This window comes from Amblyomma maculatum, chromosome 5 (assembly GCF_055883805.1).
Source record: "Amblyomma maculatum isolate TAMU_Amacu chromosome 5, ASM5588380v1, whole genome shotgun sequence".
NCBI lineage: Eukaryota > Metazoa > Arthropoda > Arachnida > Ixodida > Ixodidae > Amblyomma > Amblyomma maculatum.
Window position 1 is genome coordinate 77,873,494 of NC_139348.1, and position 22,822 is coordinate 77,896,315.

Sequence of the window (22,822 nt, forward strand, 5' to 3'; positions counted from 1 at the left end):
ATCTGTAGGCAACTGTGCTCAATGTTCCATGTTGTTCTGATTACTCGTTTATGTATATCTTGTGTAACTAACCCCAAAACAAGACAAGCTAGCCTTCCCATCTTCCTCGTCGTCACAAAATCGCTCGCCTCATCCGTCAGTTCTACCCATAGCCTTCTCTAAAACACGTATTGCACAGGGATTTCACGGCTCATGCCACCTCAGTTATGCAAAGACAGTGTACCCACCTTCATCTGTTCATCAGCCCATCTTCTTTTTGAGCATACAACCAAGCACCGGAATGCCCTTTCTTTTGTTGCTTCGTCCGCAGGAGTCCAGAATTTTTGTTCTTTCGATGTTGACGCTCGTACTCTATGCTCAAGCATGTCCTGAATAATACCGGACTTAAGAATATCCCTCACTGATCTCTCAGCAGTACACCCCGCAAAAATATTCAGGCGCTTCTAACTTCACAATGCCGCTTCAAAGTCAGCCTGACAATGAACTGTTGCTAGTCCTGACTTCTGTTTCCTCTTTTGGATAGCGTCACTTCCCGGTCGGAGAGTTGTCAATCATCCAAGAGACATCTTCCTGCGAGATTCGAAATGGTGGCACCACCCGCTCTTCAGTCCGCAAAGTTATCCTACGTGTTCTATATGCTTTTATATTGGAGATTTTTCGAGTCTTCTAGATTCGGAGGAATTAAATTTCATTCGGTTTGATGTACACACAATTAGGGGAAATAATAGGCAGGGCCTTTACGTGTATCAAATAAGCGCTTTTCAAGCGAAGGCTTCAGCTTAGACCTGAGTGCATTGTTTTGTGCAAATAGAAACGTCTACACCGCATAACAGGCAAGCTTTTCTTAGTTCAGCAGTTTAATGATGTCAAGTTTTTCGACAGCAGCAGCTGCTTCCCTCATCCTCTTGGTGTAAACTTTTTTGGTTAAATTCCGCATATCCTGCTTGCACTTTCGGAACACGTATTCCGTGAAATTATCCCACAATTTTGTGATTAGCGTCTGGTTCCTATCAAATTTGTCGAACACGGTGAAGTTCTCAAATGGCGGCGACGAAGTCGTGCTAATGGCAAACTCGGTGACGTATACGCTGGTGAGAACCAGACGTTGGTTATCTGAAAAACAAATTGAGATTTTACGCTATGGTGGAGCCCAAATGTACTTACATTTCAAACGTGCAGAAAACAATGCTCTCTTAATTACTTTTCAAGGTCTTTTCTCAATTTCTATTTCACGGAGAGACTAATACCGGATTCTATTGGGCGAACAGGTGCAAGAGCAACGAGCAGCCAGAGCAGCGCACGAGAACACTGGGGACGCGCGTTCTCGTCTCCGCAACAGAACATTCACGCTGCTCGGAGGGTAGCGTAGCGAGGGATGAGCGCCTGACGTCAGGCGTCATGTGATCAAACTTTTCCCTCGCTCGCGTTGCCCGTATCCGCCGGCCACCGTACCACCGGCCGAATGCCACAGCTGCCGTCTTGCGCCATTTTTCTCGACCATGCTGCCCGGGCTCCGGGCGAATAATCAAAACTGACATCAAAAAGGTCACGTGACTTCCCCCGTTCTTGTACTCCGGCGTTGGCGACGGAACACCGAGGACTGCTCTCGGCTGCTCTCGGGACCCCAAAAGCGCGCCTCCTCTGCCAATAGAACACAACGCTACTGCTCCTGTTCGACCACTGGTAGGCACCGAAACTTGCGAGAGCACTTTTAGTGCAGCTAAGAGTGCTTCTGTTCGCCCAATGGAAACCGGTATAACTCGCTTCGGACCAGCAGGCTCTCGTGTAACAAGCCCGCTTCCAACGTAGAGGCTAAAACAAGCAACTAGTAGAACGAGGTTCTCTTTCGCTCTCCCTCTTTCTCTCTCTCCCTCTCTCTTATATATCAATCGAGGTTGTGGCTGTCCACAATTTTTTCGTTGTACCCATATTTTTTGCTGATTGTATTTTGAATTTTCTTGCGTCGAATTTTTTTTGTTTTCATACCATGCGGAGAGTATTCTGCCTATAAACAATCATTACATCATAGCAATAGCCTGAATGCATGCCCTTAATTTGGTTACGTCGATTACATATGCGCGTTCACTTGTTCTCGAAATCCTTTTCGAAAATTGCAAAGCAAAGAAAATATGAACAAAGAGAGCGTGCATATTTTAAGATTTGTGTTTTTTTATACTGTAAAACGCCTTCGCTAATTAGGAATATGTTTATGGGCATACTGAGGGTATTTTTACTGTGTTATTTGTGTGCACCTTGCCGTATCTTCTAGGTCCCAGTTGTATACAAAAATATTTATTATCATCGGCATATTATACGAAGTAAAAAAAACCTAAATCACCCCATTCACCACTGGAAACATTTTGCGCGTATATGTCGTGCAGTGCGCAGGTTTGAATGTAAACCCCAATCCACCAGACATAGCTTTTCGCTTATGATGCTGCGGCTCACCAAAGCGTCGATGGCTCTAATTATCTCGAACCTCCAAGAAACCAAAGGTGCAGACGTGACGTCGAGCTAAAAGGAGATGATTATTTCAGAAATACGGGAGGAGATTAGTAAAGTTAAATAAGCTTGATGATTTTTAAAGAAATGTAGTTCTGTTTAAATACTTTTGTTCGTTCTGCCATGGAAGGGTTCCGTGTGGCATAGCCCATTCGTTTTCTGGTGCCATCCAATTCTTTCGCACCGGATTAGTCTTGCATTAACGTCTTCATCACGACACTGCTAATCTACCACGATATCTAAACCACAACTGGTAAGTGTTGTTTTGAGAATTGAGTGGAAAATACGAATTTCAATGCAAAAACAGTTAACTGCAAATGAAAAACGCATAGGTATCAGTTTCATAAGGTGGTAACAGCACTCTTTCGGGGAAAGGCTTATTACGGTGTCTCCACTATCGGGCGCCCCACGCCAAATTCAGGCATAAGTGGAGAGCAGCGGTAATGAATAATTTACTTCTTATTCGTGAAAGGCGCGCCTTCTACCGCCAAAGGTTTTGTACCATTGTTTGAGCGAAGTAGCTTTTTATTTTACCGCAGGACTCACATAATCAACCAAAGCTACATTAACAAATTCGTATTATTGCCCTCTATCCTAATGCGTGGATGGCAAGTGCAATATATTAGTCTGAAGTGAATTGTCTACTTCATTTATTTAAATAAAATGAATTGCAGCGTGTGAGCAGTTGCATTCAGCAAAATTCAGAGACATTTCCTCTGCACACTTTTGATCCGGGAATAAAAATTTAGAAAAGGCAAAGAGCTAGATGGGAAGAGACGAGTGGCTCACTGTCTCTGCAGTTTTGGATGAGGGATGAATGTATGTAAAGAAAAATATTGTCACGGGCGTTAACTACTGAGTGTGGATAACGCTTAAGGGGAGTTTTCGTTAAGTTGCGTTGCAGCGAGATTGGCGCATGGAGCTCTTTCGCAGACTTTAAGTCGACACAGATAGCGAGCGCCGCTAAAGACGACGACACACCACAGCCAATGCCTTAGCTTTTCCTCTCGAACCTCTAGCGCTGCATTGCTGAAACGGAATCTTACCGCGTCGGTTCAATAAGACATCGGAAGGAAATTTACGGAACCTTCGATTCAAGAGAAGATACAAAACGCCTTTAACACCGTCTTTTACCTGCGTGAATAATTTCATATTTTTAAATAGGTTTTCGGGGGGGGGGGGGGTGGGGAGGGGGGAATAAGGCGCATTTGTGACTAACACCTACCCTTATTTGAGGTACACTTATATCCTTAGTTTAAATCGCTATCCAAACCGTCTTTCAAACTCGAGTAGCAGATATACGCAAAAGGGAAGCCAAATATTATGACACTAACCGGAACAGTGCGCGAGGAGGGATGGTTGCGCCAGAATTTTGTATCATAACGCGTACACGTTTTCTGCAGCCCTGTTTCTTATTTCCTCTAATTAATGCGATGGTGACACCTTTTCAAGTGAACGATTTCATCCGCTTCGCAAAAGGTATGCGAGATGGAAGACATGTAGATGCTTACGCACGCTGGCAAAGTCGGGGTTATTTTTAGATGACTGTGCAGGTACCAACATTGTGGTACTGAAGGACATTTTTTGACCAGCACTAATTAGATCTCAGGGTAGATATTGCGGACAACTAGTAAAAGATAATCAAAACACGTTGTGTTTACAGCTTAACTAGGTACAGCACCCCTATGGAGCGCCATAGTGTTCGCATTCTGTATATATCTACTTTTATCTCCAGTCCAATAGAGTGTTGGATGAAGAGTGCGGAGAGTGAGCTTTTGTAGTTGCACGAACGCGAGAACCGTGCGTAGCTTTTTTATTATCACTGATTGCAGAGCGAGTACCGTGCTGAACCGCGCATCGTTTAAAGAAAGCTTCTGCTGACTAGCATAAATCCTGCTTGACAACGAATTGTTCTTTTATGAGGGCGTACAAAGGAAAAACATGTATCCAAACAGAAATCAACGTCTACACATAAGCCCTGCCTTAGTGGTGGAGTGGTTAGGAAACTCGACTGCAGTACCCAAGGAAGCGGGATCAAATTCCTGCAATGGCGGCCTCTTTTCGATGGAAGCGAAGACCAAAGCACCCGTGTTCTGTGAATATATATATATATATATATATATATATATATATATATATATATATATATATATATAGAGAGAGAGAGAGAGAGAGAGAGAAAGGGTTGCAGCTCGAATGGGTCCGGTAGGGCATAAACTTAAAGGCGGTGACACACGGTGGGAAGAACAACACTTTAATCCGACGTTCCGGCCGGGGTCCGGCCTTTGTCAAGGAATGTAGAAAGAAGCTGTCGGTTCCCATTTCTTATATACATGCACAATCGAAGAACACGTGACATATATATATATATATATAGAGAGAGAGAGAAGGGGAAATGAGGGTGCTCGTTATAATACATGAAGGAAAGACGCCAACAGTCGGCGAGGCCAAGGGAAGCATTGGGGATTGTACTTTGTGTTTTTTTATTTATTACTTGGATAATCACAGAAATTAGTAATGTAAAGTATTTAGGGAAAAAATAATTAAACTCAAAGTAGAAGAAAAAACAACGTGCCGATGGTGGGAACCGAACCCACGACCTCCGAATATATATATATATATATATATATATATATATATATATATATATATATATATATATATATATATATATATACAAATGAAAAATTGCTTCATACTGTTTCCAAGTTTATTTGTAGTCAACGTTTCGGCAGGAGCCCTGTCTTTCTCAAGACTATATATATATATATATATATATATATATATATATATATATATATATATATATATATATATATATATATATATGTATATATATATATATATATATATATATATATATATATATATATATATATATATATATATATATATCCAATTGACGGTCAGCGCGAACTTCCTGCTTGCAGCCTTAAAAGCCATCGCCTCTTGTACCCCAGCTTCATTACAGCAGTGGTTGCGGTCATCGAATCTACCGCTAAGCATTTTTTATTGTTCACCCAGGTTGGTGCCTTTACTCTCTTTTTCTTTAGTCATCCTAGACTTGCAACCACTGCTGCTGCTGTTTGCGTCGCTGTGTAATTTATGCACCTTTTTTCACGATGCCAACCAATGCCGAACTAGCAAAAAAAATAGAGAACTTGGAAGCTATGTTTGAGGCCAGGATGAGTGAACTAGTTAATCAACTGGTTGGTTGCAAAGGTGACTATCAAGCTTCAGGAATCTGGAGTTGACATGAGTGGATTGAATAAGGAAGTTTCTAACATGGATTCTAGCCTCGCGCTCTTGAATGATATGGTGGAAAAAGTTCAGGACACTCAAGCTGAACTTTGGGCTGCTAACAAAGCTCTCAAACTCGAAAACGAAATGCTTAAAAATCGCATCGCTAATCAAGATCAGTATTCCAGAATCAATAACATAGAAATCAAAGGTGTCCCGTGCACACAGGGCGAAGACTGCGCTACAATTGTGGCGTCAATTGGAGAGATAATTAGTTGCCCTGTTGACACTTCTGACTTGGATATCGTTCACCGGGTCCCTGCACAGTCAGGGCAGAACATTATTGCTAGATTCATTTCCCGCTCCAAAAGAAATGACTTCTTGGAAAGGGCTCGCAAGGCACGGCTTGACACTGGTAGCATTGGTTTCTCAGGGGAAGTAAAGGATCCAATATACGTAAATGACCACCTGACCATGGAAAACAAAAAATTTCTCACTAAGGCACGCGCACTCAAGAATGAAAAGGGATGGCTGTATATCTAGACGAAAAACTGTCAAATTTTGGCACGTAAGTCAGAGAATAGCCATGTCTTCCGTATTAAATCCGAGTCCGATCTGTCGATCTTCACCTAAGATTGTGTACTTTTTTTCTGCCCATCTCGTTCATTAGAATGGCCTCGTACTTCACTCCTTCAAACCTAAAATCTTATCTTTCCCCTTCTTGTAGATCTTTAATTCATTTTAATGCACGAAGTCTAAGAAAACATTCAGACGACATTGCTAACTTTTTATCAGCTACTCAACACCAGTTCTCCGTTATCTGCGTCAGCGAGACTTGGCTGTCCAAAACTGATAAAGAACTATACTCGTTACCTTCTTACAGCGCAGAATACTGCCATCGTAACGACAGCGCTCATGGTGGCACAGCAATCTTTATTTCCTCTAGCTATCATTATCGTCGCCGACTTGATCTAGCTCTTGCAGTGATTAACTGTGAATCTGTATGGATTGAACCGGATGAATCTTTCTTTTCACGAGATAAAAAAAAATTTATTCATTGGTTGCGTATACCGATCACCCTCGTCTCCTGTCAAAGATTTCTGTTCAGCTTTACACTCAGTCTTAAGCGCGTTATCTATGGAACGCAAAAATGTAATTATAATGGGTGACATCAACATTAACACATTAGACCCCAACTGCCCTTCACATAAAGATTACTTGGATGTTTTAAACATTCATGGTTTTGAAAATCTTATTACCATTCCGACACGTGTTTCGGCGAGTGGTTCAAGCTCACTTATAGATCACGCCTTATCCAACCTAATAACCGCCCCCGACGCAGGTGTCATAGAGGCTGATTTAACTGATTCTATTTTTATTCAGCTGGATAACTATGTTAACCAGGCTAGGCATTCACTCCGCATTAAAAAAACACTGAGTGCTGCATTATTCCTTGAAGGGATTGCCAGTGTTCACTGGTCAGTAATCAAGGCCATTGAAGACGCTGATAATGCATTTAACCAGTTCTTTCTTATTATCTCTAATGCTGTTAATCAATGCTCCACTGTATCTACGCGCAATAAAAAATATTCAGCTCCGATTAATCCTTGGATATCTTCTAGCCTATTAAACAGTTTAAGGAAAAAAGATAACCTCTACAAAAAGAGCAAAAAACAACCATTCAACATGAGACTTCTAGCACGCTATAAGAATTATTCTAATATATTAAGCATGCTCCTCACAACAGCTAAGAAAAACTACTATGAAAGAGAGTTAAATCTAGCCGGAAATGACGTTAACAAGAAGTGGAAAATTATTAAAGCATTCCTAAACAGAACCACCACAAAAGTTCCCATATCTGCAATTTCTTCAGGCGAGAAAACATTTAGCAACCCGATAGACATTGCTCAAGCGTTTAGTGACTCATTTGATTTACCATCAGGTAATTCTAACATTGCTACAAGTAATACATTACAACGATCTCCCCATAGCATTTTCCTTTTTCCTGTGTCACCTGACGAGATCTGCAAAATAATACACAATCTGAAGGACACCAGTCCAGGTCTGGATGATATACATTCTTCTCACGTAAAGATGATTGCTCATCTCATTTGCGATGTCCTCGCTCACCATATTAACCTGGTGTCCAAATCCGGAATTTTTCCTACTGCGCTGAAAAAGACTAAGCTCATTCCTATCTTCAAAAAGGGAGATAAGCATAACATTTCAAATTACCGCCCTATAGCTATTCTGTCATTTTTCAGTAAAATCATCGAAAAAGCCATTGTTGTCCGACTAAATAGCTATTTATCTAAATTTGACATTCTCTCGCCTAACCAATTTGGTTTTAGATTAGGATTCTCTACTGAATTAGCTGTGATCGCTCTCACTGATCAAATTAAATCCGTCATTGATGCGGGTAACATCGCTGGTGCATTATTCATCGATCTCTCCAAAGCATTTGATTCCCTTAACCATACTATTTTATTCAATAAGCTTGACTCTATCGGAATAACTGGGCCTGCCCTTACTCTAACCAAAAGCTATTTATTCGAAAGAAAACAAGCGGTATTCATATCAGAGACATATTCAAAATACAAGACCACAAACATTGGAGTTCCGCAAGGTTCACTTCTTGGTCCTCTCTTATTTTTATTGTACATTAATGACCTCCCTGTGCGCCTTAATAATTTTAACTGTTTCTTTATGCAGATGACACCACCATCTTAACATCGGGTTCACACATAAACACTGTGGTTGAAAAACTGAATGCTGATGCAGACAATGTATTAAGCTGGTGCCGGGATAATATGCTGTCCATTAATGCATCCAAATCTAGTTTTATAGTTTTCAGCTCATCTCGTAAAATTATCTGCGAAACCCCGTCTGTTAACATCGGCTCTAACTCTGTCTTTGCTTCTGATCATGTGTCATTTTTAGGTGTGGAACTTGATAAACATCTAAAATTTCGGACTCACATCACATCTATTTCTCGTAAAATGGCTTATGGCATTAGAGTGCTAATTAAAGTTCGGCCGTATTTTGATATTCCCACGCTCATTTCTCTATATTACTCGTTCATCCACACTCACATTCAGTACTGCATTTCATCTTGGGGAAACACGCACCCTTCGCACTTATCTTCCCTGCAAATTATCCAAAATCAAGCTGTACGCATTATTACTTGTAGTCACCGCTTAGAAAATGCCCTTCGTTTGCTCCAATCACACAATATTCTTTCTGTAAAGAAAATAATCGACTACAGTTTATGTATCCTAAAGTACAAATCTGCTAGAGAGCTACTTCCATTCTCACTAACCACCAATGATCAAATTCCGCGTCGTACGGACACACGTTTCGCCATAAACAACAACTTCTTGCTGCCTAAACCAAACACTAATTATGGGAAACAATCAGTCCGATTCTCTGCTACCACTCTTTGGAATTCATTACCTACAACTATCAAACAATCATTAACTATTTTTGCCCTTAAATCCGCTCTTCGTCAGTTTTTGTTATCACACATATCATAATTTTCAAGGTAATCTGTTATCCTTTATATCTTTTTATGAATTGTTTCCTATGTTTTCTTCATGTGATTAGGTGTTTATTCTTTGTTATTACATCAATAGCGTCTGCACTAATTCGTTTCATTCGCCCCAACCCACTGATGCGAAATATTGTATAATTTCTGCAACTGCTCAATATGTATTTCTTTTCAATAATCATCATAGGAGGTCCCGTTCCGCAGTCCTTGATTTTGGGACCTCCTTCTGTATTCATGTTTTGTTAACCTTTGAAATACAATAAACTTCAAACTTCAAACTTCAAAAAGGAATCCGCACAAGTAGCTATTACACTGCCCCGTTATTCCATTAACGTGGGGCTGTAGTACCGTTATTTTTGCCCCCTCACTGACATCTACAAGGGGAGAGGGTTAAAACCAGTTCGATAGAACATCGCAAGCTGTCATTGTCGTTGCTGTGGGCGGCAAGAACGCACAAGCATGCCTATGACAGGTGCTAGTTGACAGATGGGATGGCCATTATTCTTTGTAGCTTCAGCAGCATCCCCACACCACATTCCCGTGGTAAGAGCTGCCAAGGTGGTTAGCCGCTACAGTGTGGGAGGATGAGTTGCTAATAGAACCGGGACTCTGGGAACCGTTAGGCCCATGCTACGCACTTAGGCTCATGTCAGTTCGTTAAAGATGAGCTTTATCACTATGTCGGATGACCGTCTTCACACACTGTGTAATTAGTGCTTGCAAGAAAATGTGCAATGAGTTAGAATTTACGAAATTTGTGAGTGTGTGTATACCGAAGTGTATGTACGCGAACAAAGATGCTCAATGGGCGCAGCAGATGAGCATTATTAACGCTGTAGTGTCATAACTTTTAACCAGGGCTTAAACTTTCACAAACTTTAAAAGCAAGGTATTGAACATGCACAGAGCTAGTGTTAAAAGTTGTCTAAGGCGTCAGCAGTTCGCATGTCAATGGCTGCATTTGTAGCATGTGTCGGGGAATATATTAAATTGGATAAATTTGATCTGAAAGCGAGCTCGAATAGAAAGCTTCAAATTGTAAAACTGTTTGAAACCCAGTGCAAAGCTAAATATTTAATATCATGGGCGCCTTTTTGTTTTGGTGAGTAGGAAGTTAGGCAAAATATATTGTTTTGATAAGTGTGGCTGCACACACCGTTGCCTTGTGTACACCGCTTTCAGTGCAGCTTTTTAAATGCGCATATATGTTAGGAACACATTCTCTTGCAACCTGCTCAAAACGGAGTTTTCATTAACCTATTCATGTAAAACATGACTGGAAGGCAGCCCACTATTCGTTCACACCCAATGCATCAACTTGTGACTGCATTTGACTGGTTACGCATTTGACTGCATTTGACTGGTTCCACGAAGAACATTTTGTTTTTAGGAAGAAATACCTGGAAAACCGGTGACATCGAAGTACCCTGATACATCCGCCGGATTTTTCCAACCTTCGTATTCCATCACGGTTGAGTTGATTCTGAATCGGTCGGTGACGTTTCTTCCGAACGAAAGCGTGCAGTTGTATACAGCAAATGAGCCAACCAATGGCAGCCTACAGTATGCTCTGGCAGTCGGGGACCGCTGAAACTTGCAGACCTGCATAGGTTTAACGGCGCGAGTTCCCCGCAGGATCAGCAGTCCATCGTTTATGTGGAATCTGAAGAGCGTGCCACTCGAATTAAAAGGGTTACGTGCGTCGTAGTTGCGGCTTGGTAACATTGGTGCTCCTTTCTTTGGGAATAGGCTGTACAAAACTTTGAGCATGACGTCCCTCTTGTACTGAAGATCTGTAATTGAAAACGGGTTAAAAAAATTGCGTTGTTAGTCACTTTTTTGTAGTCAAGCACAAAGTTCTCAGCACTTTGTAAGCCTCTCTTCCACCTAGTGGCCACATTAGGTATGCTTACAAAAATATCTGTATAGCAAATTCTCGGATTGAAAACCGCTATTTAGTAAAGATGTGGATTACATTACGGCATTGAAAGATCCTTACGGGAACGCTAAAATCATGGCGTCTTGCCCTATCAAGTCCCGCAGCATCAAGGGACGAGAAGTGGAAGCTGTGACAGATTTTCTCTTCTTGGGCTCCAAGATTACCCCGGAAAGAGACTGCAGCCATGAAATTAGGAGACGCCTGCTTCTGGGAAAGAGAGCCATGGCTAGCCTTGACCGCCTAGTAAAGAGCAGAGACATTAGTCTCCCAACCAAGATCCGTATAACCCGTGCTATGGTCTTTCCAGATGTGATGTATGGATGCGAGAGTTGGACTGTGAAGAAGGCTGTCCGCCGAAGAATTGACGCGTTTGAATTGTGCTGCTGGCGGAGACTCTTGAGAGTTCCTTGGACGGCCAGAAGATCAAATCAGTCGATATTGTCGACCATAAACACTGACCGCACATTGGAGAGTCAAATTCTAAAGTTAAAGCTCAGCTACTTTGGTCATCTGAGGAGAAGAGAGGAGTCGCTAGAGAAATTTTGATGTTGGGACCGAAGAAGGGGTAGGCAGCGAACGCTATGGTTAGATGGCATCCTCGAGGCGCTGCAGATGAAGTTATGTGATGTTAGGAAAATAGTGAGAGACCGAAAAGCGTGGCGAGATATGGTCCATAGGGTCATGAAGAGTCGGACACGACTGAACGACTGAACTGAACTGAAAATTTGGCAATGACACAAAAAGGCAACAAGTGCGAGTTCACGCGCGTCTCCCCATGGCATGCCGTATTGCAATTTGGAATTACCTATAAGATAGCACACCTATGTTACGAATAGGAGGTCTGTTAGATTTTTACAGCTCCTGAGGTGGGCACTTTTGCTACAAAACACAGCCAGCTGTAGTGAGTACAGAGTGTCCTGTCGTTATTACCGACAGCAGGGAACAGGTCTCACGCCAAGTTGACAGCAGAAACATTGCTGAATTGGGATGACGCAATGTTTATGAACATTTCTTCCTGCCAGAAAGACAAGGCCTCATTCACACCAGGTATTTGTAAAGGAGGATATGTTCATATCAAAACAGAGAGAGCAGTTTAAAAAACGACTTACTCGTCGACGTTTTCCAAGATCCGCTTGAACCTGTCGAAACCAAAGAAAACGCTTGTTTAACGACTGTTTGTAATTTTATAGCGTCTATAGCCTGGAGCGCAAATATTTCTCAATACAGCCTAACGTCAATGATATACGAACTTTTGTTAATTTCTCCGTACCCTTCAAACGTACTACATATTTCCAGCATACATACATATATACATAGCATATTCAGAAGCTCTCTACACAATACAGCAAGCAGCGATGCAGTGCGTAATTTTCTCAAAACGATTACCTTGATTTATGACCGCTTATTTCTGACTGGATCTGCACATCTTCACTTTCTTTAAAAACGACAACAATGCTACAGTTGTGCCGCGCCGTAGCAGTATCCCCAACCCTTCGACAGCGCACGTGCTCTGTGAAATGACTTCTTGGCGAATAGATTTAGCCTAATACCTCACATATTCTTGAACAGGCCCAGACCAATCCATATATGAAAAAAAATACATTAAACAGTATATATGAAAGCAAAATACAATAAACATACAATAAAATACAATACAATACAATAAAAGATGTCAAACAAGTGATTTTTTTCAGTTTGGGGGAATATATATTCAGCATGTGTATGGAGCTATCCGCTACAGGGGAGGACACAGACCATCAGGAAAATTATTCCGGACTTAGGTCGTGATCAGCCCCATGCACTGTGCCACCCTTTAGGAATAGGAGATGGTCGGGCGGGTCACTCTGTAAAGTGCTACAGAACGAGAGTTTAACTGCATTACCAGTTTTGAAATACACGAACTGCGGGGGTATTTTCAAGGCTGTCAGTTTAAGCACTTAAGTGGTAGTGTTTGACCTGTTTTTGAAACCGCGACAATTACACTTCACAATTAGATTGCGGTTTGTTCGTGGGGCATAACCCATTAGAGGATTGTTAACGAGCGGACGCAGCTGCATTGATTTGAAGAGGCGTTGTCATTGAGAGCCGGCACATGTGCCGTCACTTGCAGCGGGGGCAATTCCAGCTCCTCCATGATTTCGGATAGATGGACGCTTTGGTTTAATATTAATGGGCGGTGACGTCTTTGATGTGTTCCATCTGCGAAGCCGCTGTTTTACACTAGGCACGTCTTAATTTTGGCTATCACGGCGACCGTAATAGTGGCCGCGATTGCCTACAGAAGGTATCTTGTATTTTAACGACATTTAGCATCCTGTTATTTAATTCGAAAGGAGCTCTTCCGACGACGGTGAAACGAACGTCAGAGTTCTAGCAGAGGGTGTCCGCTCCAAGTTTACTTCTTTCACAGGCTCCGGAGCTACATGAATGGTAGGTGGGCGGGAAGAACCGAGACATTTCTACGGCAGCAATTTTGGAGTGGATGGAATTGAGCAATTGTGGCCCTTAGGCTGTTGAGCTCGAGGTTGGGCGCCGCGACGTCACAATGAAGAGGGGCTTGAGGAGGAATGTTCGGGGAGAAGACAGGGGAGCACGGGGAGGCAGAGAAGGCGCATCTCGGCTGCTTACTTTCAACTGTGACATCTTTAGTATAAAGGCAGAGGGCCCTCGAGAGGCGGTAAATCCTCGCCTCCTGAATAAATTGACGCCTTCTTGTCAGTTGATCACAGAGGTTGAGGGGCACGTCCGGACACGGCGTCGTTTTGTGGCGCTTGTCCGGTCGTGCATTGCATCACATCGTTGCTAGAAAGTGTAGCTTTCGGACCGGTACCTGGCAACAGGGTCAATAGATTTCCATTTTGGTTCAACTGACCAGTCGGGTTGCCCGGTTGTTGCAGGCCTCTCGAACTAGGACTTGCACTCTTTCGAGTACATCCGGTGGCCGCCACCGCAGATGCTGAAGGAAGGAGGATTGCAATAGTGTGGCGTTATATTGCGATCTGCGAGCACTGCGGCCCTGTGGCCGCAATGTCCGGTGTTATTACTTTGATGACTTGGACATAGGTCTGCGCAGTGATCAATGATGCCGCATCAAAAACACGCAGTAATAGTTCGCTTATATTCGAACAGCAGAGCACTCAGACCGTTGTGGTGCGCGTAACACGGTACCCTGTGCCCAACGAAGTGAACAGGGAAATTGCCGTCTTTCCAAGCGTGATAATACAGGCTGGCTCTCCACCGCGTCATTGGATTTCGACTTCAGGATGGCAGACGTTTTCTGCTCATGGACCATAATAAAGCCCATGCAGTCTTCCCTGCACATTTAAGAGTGACCGACGATTGGGATCGACATGGGGTCTTTGGAACCATTGAGTGGAAATTAACGGGCGCGTGAGGACACAACATTAATGTCCAGCGGTACCGATGATGATATTCTTGTTACACATGGGCCAGAAACTTAGTGTCCACCAAATATGCATTTATATAGGCGGAGAGCAAAGTACCAAATTCATCGATCTGCATGGGAGTTCTGAGAGGTTGTCGCTCTCCCCAAAATGATCCCTGCAGATGGATCCATCTTGATGGCGATCGTGATGCCTTCTTTGCGGAGTACAAGTATAGCGGTGGGCAGCCATTTCTGTATATGAGGGTGAGAGCTTGCTGTTTTGAGAGGCACAAAAACAGCGACGCACACATTGGCCGCCAAATGTTGAGATCCTGTTGGCCAACAAGAAAACGCCTACATTCATTAGTTCCTGTGTATAAGGAGAATTTTCAGACACAAAGGGGCTTTTGCAAAGATTTCTGAACATTTCTTGGCCTGGAGATCGTATCCGCGGCGAACGGATGCCGTCATGGCTTCTGCGCAGAGGCTGAAGACTGGCTGCGTGTGTCAGGCCTAGCTGGCCTCCCACGAGATGAAGGCAAAATGTGGCCTAAAGACCCCTAAACGTTGCCGCCCTGGTCAAAAATGATATCTTCGGGTGTATCAGGACATTATTCGTCTTGTGGAAGCAAATACTCCCGTGTCGTGTGAAATTTTCCAATATCCTGGACACCAATTGCCAGAGTCAGCAAGAGGCACGTCCGCGTGCTCATTAGGTACATCCTCTGGCATCGCTATGAAAGGCTATGGCGGCTCGTCAGAAAGAAGTATTCTTTTACCTAAAAACTAAAACATTTCGGCATTGGCACTTAAACCCCTGGGTAAAAATATGAAATCAGAGGGATCAGGTAGTTATAAAATGTTTTGATATATTGATTTCCGAATTAGTGATGCTTAGTAAGGAAAAGAAAAGAATGAAATAAAGGCGTCCTAAATCTTCTTGAAATTAGTGATGCATAGTAATTAAAACGGCAGAATGAAATAAAAGCGTCATAAACCTTCACCACAAGGCATTTTCAGAAACTGTTAACTATCACTATATTCTAAGACATAGGTCTACTTTTTCCAGGATGTGGCGTCATTGTTACGGCGACACACATTTTCTCTGGACGCAGTAGTCTCCAGATGAAATAATTTTGAGACGAAGAAAGGGAACTCCATTTTGAATGCATTACACTGCAGCGCTTCCAGAGTATCAATTAATTTATCAGCTTGGCATCTCTCTTCCAACAGTTGCACTGAGAGGGTTCATTTGTGGTATGTTCAAGCTAGCTGGCTAATAACAGACGCAAAAAAAAACATTGTTCAAGTGAGAAACGATTAAATCAGGCAGAGACGCAAATGAACGCAGAAAGCATTGAACTTCATGAGCGAAATGCGTCTGAGGGCGAAGCAAACAGTCGTAATGCCTTAGAACGCTTCATTCGTCTCCCAAAGTACAGCAAGTGCGATGAAAACACCTCGAACGATGTGCCAAGGATATCAGCCATCATGCTCTAGCGATAAGCGGAGCGTACGCCATAGCCACCTGTGCCAATCGCGAGTCAATTTGCCGCTCCACGCTATAGGCATTTGAAAAAGCACCGCATCACAGATGAAGTGAGAACTGCAAGAGAAAAGGTGTGAAGCAACAATCTGGCAGGCCTGGGTGCACGAGAGTAACAGGTCACCAGAACTCCACCGCAGTGCACCCGGATGCAAGCATAAATCAAGATCCATACGCTAAAGGTAGCGCCGCATCGCGCCAACTAACTGAAGTGAGGTTTGCCGATGGCTCCCACTGCGAAGCGGGCGATTCGGCTGGCATTGTAAATTAAAAAAGGCGCTGGTCGGGGAAGGCACCGAAGCCACAGCAGAGAAAAACAGAAGACAGCAACCTTCGGTAGTGAATTTTTAAACGACGAACATCATCTTCTTATTAAATACAAGAAGCCGTAAGATTAGTCAACTCCACACGAGGACAATCTCAATGACGACGCGATAGAAGGACACTGACATCGCCGGCCTGCAAAATTACAGTGTCCCACATGCTATCCTAGTACACGACAAAGCCGTTATCAAGCTCCCAGGCCTTTATGCAATGCGAGAACATGAAATACAGATATTACATTGTTTGCTGTTGGTTGGTTACTGGTTTCGTTCACACTGGCGCTTACTGTTCAACTGGTCATCGCTTGCCGCTGACCTCAAGAAAGCAGCGCGAGTTACGTTTATTGCGTTCGCAAAAACTACCGCCGACTGCTAGGCTATCAATTCACCCTCTGGCGCTGAGCTGTGCCAAAGCACGCCACCATCGGTTGGCTCTCTGATCCTACTAAGAGTGGCTACCTCTTTACCCTTCTTGGCCATGCATGAAAATATAGCAAACGTACACTCCTGCCCTGTTGGCTTTGCGGGCCTGCATCAATGTCCCCGCGACCTGATTTCGGGTATCAGCTTCCTGAGTGAACATCGAGCGATCTTGTTACACGTTACACTGACGACCACATACCTCCAACGACACTAACCACCTTTCTCTAGAGTCCTTGATTTAGGCGTCAGCTTCCCGCTCTTCACGCGTATTGTCCCAGTAAGCACGAGCGGCATCGAGGCCGGCAAAAGCGTCATCGAAGCAAGCATCCCGTTGATTTTGGACCGAATTGGAAGCCGGCACCCCAGCTCACAGATTTCATAATAATCGTCCAAAAAAAACGATTCCACAGCCGTGACACGGTGATTACATTTCTGCACAATCTAGCACGCATTCGACATGTTTGTGTATTCGCCAACTACAGTGCAGAAATCACCCCTAAATCACCCAGCGAATATTCGACATCAAACAAGTGCTACCCAGGCCAGGCAAAATACTCTCCCACACTCCTCTTGAAAGCCACAGTAAATGCTTTTCGCCACCGTGAAAATCCGGTAAATCCAGTTTCTCATTAGAGCAATAGCGATAATATCGCAATGTTAATGACATATACGACCGGCAACCAGCCGAGACTTCTAAGCCTGCCTCGATGCTGCCAAGCCATTGCACTGGAAGAATAGATGTGCATTGTGAAGTTTTCATCCAGCCAATAATGACTTGGGTGACACTTGTACAACTAAAGAAGCATGGTATATATATGATCTGTATCAATACGGTTGCTTGATCGAGATAAAGAAGCATGTATATCCCGTACTTCTCCTTGGAGACAGAAGGGCTCTGCATGCACTCTTATATACTTAGCGATGCACTTGAAGAGCGTTGGATGTCTTCAACAGAACCTGAAGTGAATGCGTCGAAAGAAGACGACAAAGGCCAAATTCAGCACGTTAAAAGCAATGTTATCTCTGCTGCGCACCAGCGACGTTCTAGTGAGTATTGCTGCAGGCTTAAAGTTACAGAATATTTCTAGTATCACAGGTAATATTGTCCCGCACATACCGTGGTCCTGCATTGGAGGAAGATAAGGTGTGGCGGAAGAGGCAGTAGAGCCTGTCTGCTGTCGGTGTGTTTACATCCAGCTCATCCTAACATCCACGGTGTAAATACACCTTGTAACAGCTGTGGTTGAGGTGCCGGGTAGATCATCAGTGAACTTCGCCTACACCGCCGTAGCAGAACAACACCTGGACATCCCCCCCCCCCCCCGCGGACTGAAATGGCGCAAGCAATGACCCAACGCAGTCAATGCCAGCAGCTCAACCGGCCACCACACAGCCTTATCGGGACCCCGGTTACATTTATGGCAAATATGGGGAAGGCGTGGATTGCTGGCTCAGCGGCTACAATCGGGTGAGCAAATCCAACCACTCGGATGCACAGACCAATTTGGTAAATGTGGTACTCTCACTCAAAGAAACGGCGCTAACATGGATACACAATCATGAAGTATCCCTTACCACCTGGAATCGCTTCATAGAAGAAATGAAAGCCAGATGATTTGGCGGTGCCGATGCTATAAAAAAGAACGCCGAACTGACGGGCTCAGCGAGAGGAGGTACCGGGGGAGACTTGCACAAATTACATAGAAGTCATCAAGCTGTGCAGAATAGTTAATGCTCGGACGACTGAGGAAGACAAAGTTAGCCACCTACTCAAAGGAACAGCGGAGGACGTGTACAGCTTTCTCATCAGCAAGGATGATTTGAATACCATCGCTGATGTAATACGACACTATCACACGTTTGAAGGTTTGATGCTATACCGTATCATCCCGAAGTTTGGTCGGTTCCCGAATGTCACAACTGTCGCCAGTGTGGATGTGCCTGAAGCGACGAGCATGCCAGATACAATTCGAGAGATTCTCCACGAAGAGCTTCGGAGGCATCAAGATATCGGCGGCCACGTCATACCCATCTACAGTGGCACCTCCTTGGCAGACAATGGTTCATCTTCTGCCTGCTATGATCATTCTGTTACGCCTGCTTGGGACATGCGATGCTCCACTGCTCATGGCCCGAACATTCAGCAAATTATCTTCCTCCAATACAGGACCGCGGAAAGTGCGTAACACTCCTTCCCCGATGTTAGTGAATTCAAAATTACACAACGCAACGACAATGCGTTCGCCCCGCTTTTTGATGCAGCAAGATCCCGGAACCCTGAGACCTCATTCTGCATTTGTGATGGTCTACCATACAGCAAACAATACTCGACAGTAGGTGCGCAATTTCTTCTGGAAGTTCCTACAAGTCTTCGGTGTCAGGTTCTTCGGATAATACACGACAATGGGACGGTTGGACACTTAGGTTTTCCCAGGACGACACACAGGACTAAGGAGCGTTTTTATTTGCCAAACATGTGTCAAACTATTCAACTTTATGTCGCCGGCTGCCTCCAGTGCCAGCGTTTCAAGCACCCAAACTGCTCTCCAACAGATCATCTTCAGCCTATAGCACCGCAATCCTTAGTCTGAATGGCGGGTAATGGCCTTCTAGGACCGTTTCCACGTTCAATCAGCCAAACCCGCTGGGTCATAGAGTGCGTAGACTGCCTTACGCGGTACTGTGAAACTGCTGCCATAGAGTCAGTCACTAATACGGAAAGTTGAGCTAGTTGGTACATGATTGCAAATTACGAGCGCTGCGACGGAGAACAACAACGAGAGAGTAATGACAAGGACAGGCGGATGGATACCTAGGAAAAATCTGTGAAGCGCATGTGCCTTTGGTTGTCTTCTGCGAGTATTTAATCTGTGTTCTTCGAATAAACGTTCAGTTGATAGTAGCGCCTGTCCTTGTCATTACTCTCTCGTTGTTGTTCTCCGTCGCAGCGCTCGTAATTTGCAGTCAGTCACTGCTTCTGATATCACAGCCTTTCTGCTACGGTTCACCATTCTTCGACATCAGCCTCCTCGTGCGTTATACATGACCGTTGGTGACAGGTAATTCCAGCAGTTGCAGAAGTTCTTCGCCTCTGCTCACGCTGTTTTTACTATTCAACCCTTTACCACCCACAAACAACCGGTCTTACTGAACGCACTAATCGTACCCATAGCAATATGCTCGCAATGTATGTCAACTCCCGCCTCGAAAACTGGAATGCAGTCCTCTCGTTTATAACATATCGATTCAACACTGCTAGTCAACAAACTACAGGCAACCAGTCCATATTTTTCTTTACGTTCGACTTACACGAAGTATTCTGGACATGTTTTTACCCTTCTCAATCCCTGCGGAAACTTCATTAGTGCATACTTTCTCTTTGGTTAAAGAAGCTCGTTGACTTCGCACCCTGTCCTCCCAGGACCGCTACAAGCGACGCTACGACAATGTCACGAAGATGTTCATTAGGCTCCTGATTTCTCTGTGTAGCTTTTGACGCCGTTGCGCAAGCGCGGCTTGTCCCAGAAACTGTTACATCAGTATGCTAGCCCTTTCGTTTGCTCTTATACCTCAATGCAATCAACATTTTAGTCTATCGCCTGACCACCCAAGGTCGCCGTTCTCAGAAGATTCAAATAGTTCACATGGCCCTCATGAAGCACTGTATCAACGTGATGAACCTTGATTCTTCCAGCGGGCATCGTCTGCGCAGGGAGGGGGAAGTGCACGCACTTTTCGCGGTCCTGTACTGGAAGAAGATAAGATGCAGCGGGAAGGCAGAAGAGGAAGAGGAAGCTGAGCCTGCCCGCTTTTGGTGTAATAACATCCTGCCCATCCTAACATCATACGTGTAAATAAACCTCGTAACAATATCATTAGCCTTGCATTAAATTTTAGAACACTAGACAGTGCCATAGACTACTGCATCGTCATAGCTAATCTTGAAATCAGTTAAAAGCGATTTCACCTGATAGAAGCTCCTATTTTATTGTAAGCAAGAATAGAGGTTAACCTTCTGCATAAATCCGCACAAATTCTCCCGCCAATCTATGACAAAACTGAGCGCAAATTTTCTAAAGTGCGCTTGTATTAACCCCTATTGGTCTGAAATTTAACATGCATATGAAAACCCTTCCCCCAGCTGACAACCGTAAATGTGCTATTTATTATTAAGCGCCGCAAGAAGAACCTTCAAACATTTTCAGCATTGTTGTCTCTTGCTCTAGGGTCCTGTAACCAAACGCGCAGTCTTAAATTTATACACATCCAAGAAAGGTGGACCTTTTTTTTATACATAAAGGGGCAGATTGAAGAAGTTCTCGCGTAAAACAACCGCTCCTAGTTCAAAGCCTAAGCTATGTCGCTGACGGCCGAAAAAAAATTCGTCGCTACCATCTGGCCTAGCTCAAAATATATTCACTACATGTACACATCAATTCGAGGTATTCAGCGATAGCAACGCTCTACGTTTGCTAGCTCCTATGAACGCCCGCTCCGCACCATAATGTCGCCAGATTTTCCACGAGCCTTGAGTCACCGTCGTCGTCATATTTCGGCGTAAGCTCACTAAGAAGACTCCCTATTGTATGCCCTTTTTGATAAGCTGCAGAAAGACAATGAACCCTCAGCAGCAGCACTGCCCGAAAGGGAAGTGTTATTCACATCCGGATGGGTTCAAAAGTGGAGTAGTCTCCTTTGGGTCTCATATAAGCTTCCTGGTTAATAAAAGTGTGGAATTTATCAAGGCGCCCGCTACTGAGAAGTTTATCTATGCTGTACGTACAAACTCCCCTTCATGGATCGCTGCCTTGTCGTGGCGGAGGGGCTTGCAAAACTCGATGAAGTCGTGAGCTCTGCTGTGTAGGGCCACCCAAGATAGATAGGTCACGGCAGAGAGTTCTGACAAAATGTGATTCACTGGAGAAGGTAATGGCAACCCACCCAGTATTTCCTGCCAAGAAAACCCTATGGCCAGTCCCAATACCATTAATGATATAGCGCCGGAAGATGAGCCCCCCAGGTTGGAAGGCGTCCCACATGTTACTGGGGATGAACAAAGGGCGATTCCTAGTAGCTCCAGGACGAATGAAGCGGCTGGGCTCAAGCCAAAAGGACGCTCAGTTGTGGATGTGTCGGGAAGCGACCGGAAAGTCCGATGTTGCAAGGAGATATATCACATAGCAACATGGAATGTACGATCTATGACGCAAGGTAAATTGGATGTCGTCAAGCGAGAAATGGACAGATTGAACATTGATATCGTGTGTATTAGCGAGCTCAAGTGGACCGGAATGGGAGAATTTAACTCCGGCGATCATTATGTCTTTTATTGTGGGCACGAATCCAAGAGAAGGAATGGGGTCGCCCTCATAGTAAACAGAGGTGGTCCCGCTAGGTGGCGTCGCCTAGAACAAACGGCAGAACATCGAGCTCCGGAATTTACCGTCGTTTTTCCAGACAATCAACCCTGGGACCTCCATTGCCCAACTCACGTCATTCGGCAAGTACCTGGGATCATTCTGACTCCTCATGTGCTGAATTTGATAGCTTTTTTGGCTAAGAACCGACCATATATGTTCCGATGATGCCCGAGGCTCGCTAAGCCTTGCCACGGATCTCGATTGTATTACCATGGCAACGGCACCGCCGCCGCCACGTGCCGTCGATGAATTTCCTGTAGAAACAGGTGCCCACGCTGCCGAAGCACGCGCCAATGCCTCAGACGCCAGAGAAGAACGCGCTCATACTTCTGATTTTGACGCGTCTGACTGGATTACCCCAAAGAGGAAAGGCAAACAAAAGATTCCGGTGACACATTTCTCAACGTTGAAAACTGTCGTAATCAGGGCACCAAGTACGCTCAATATCTCCCAGGTTAAACCCTACGAAATTCTTCAAGAAATTTCCTCAGCAGCAG

At 44.2% G+C, this 22,822-nt stretch overlaps 1 protein-coding gene across 5 annotated transcripts in view; it reads right to left on the reverse strand.

The window, feature by feature from the left end:
• Positions 1–773: 773 nt before the first annotated feature.
• The window catches only part of LOC146188540 (uncharacterized), a 32,082-nt gene continuing 10,033 nt past the window's right edge, over positions 774–22,822 (reverse strand). For 2 of the 5 annotated variants that reach the window (XM_084603139.1, XM_084603140.1), the window contains 4 exons: positions 12,338–12,367; positions 10,991–11,082; positions 10,690–10,891; positions 774–1,113 (listed from right to left, as the gene is read on the reverse strand). In XM_084603139.1, coding sequence (XP_084459265.1) covers positions 845–1,113; positions 10,690–10,891; positions 10,991–11,082; positions 12,338–12,367 — 593 coding nt within the window. In that variant the 3' untranslated portion in view covers positions 774–844. Of the gene's footprint in view, positions 1,114–2,448; positions 2,515–10,689; positions 11,083–12,337; positions 12,368–22,822 lie in introns of all 5 variants that reach the window. The other 3 variants (XM_084603137.1, XM_084603138.1, XM_084603141.1) reach the window with 2 other exon arrangements.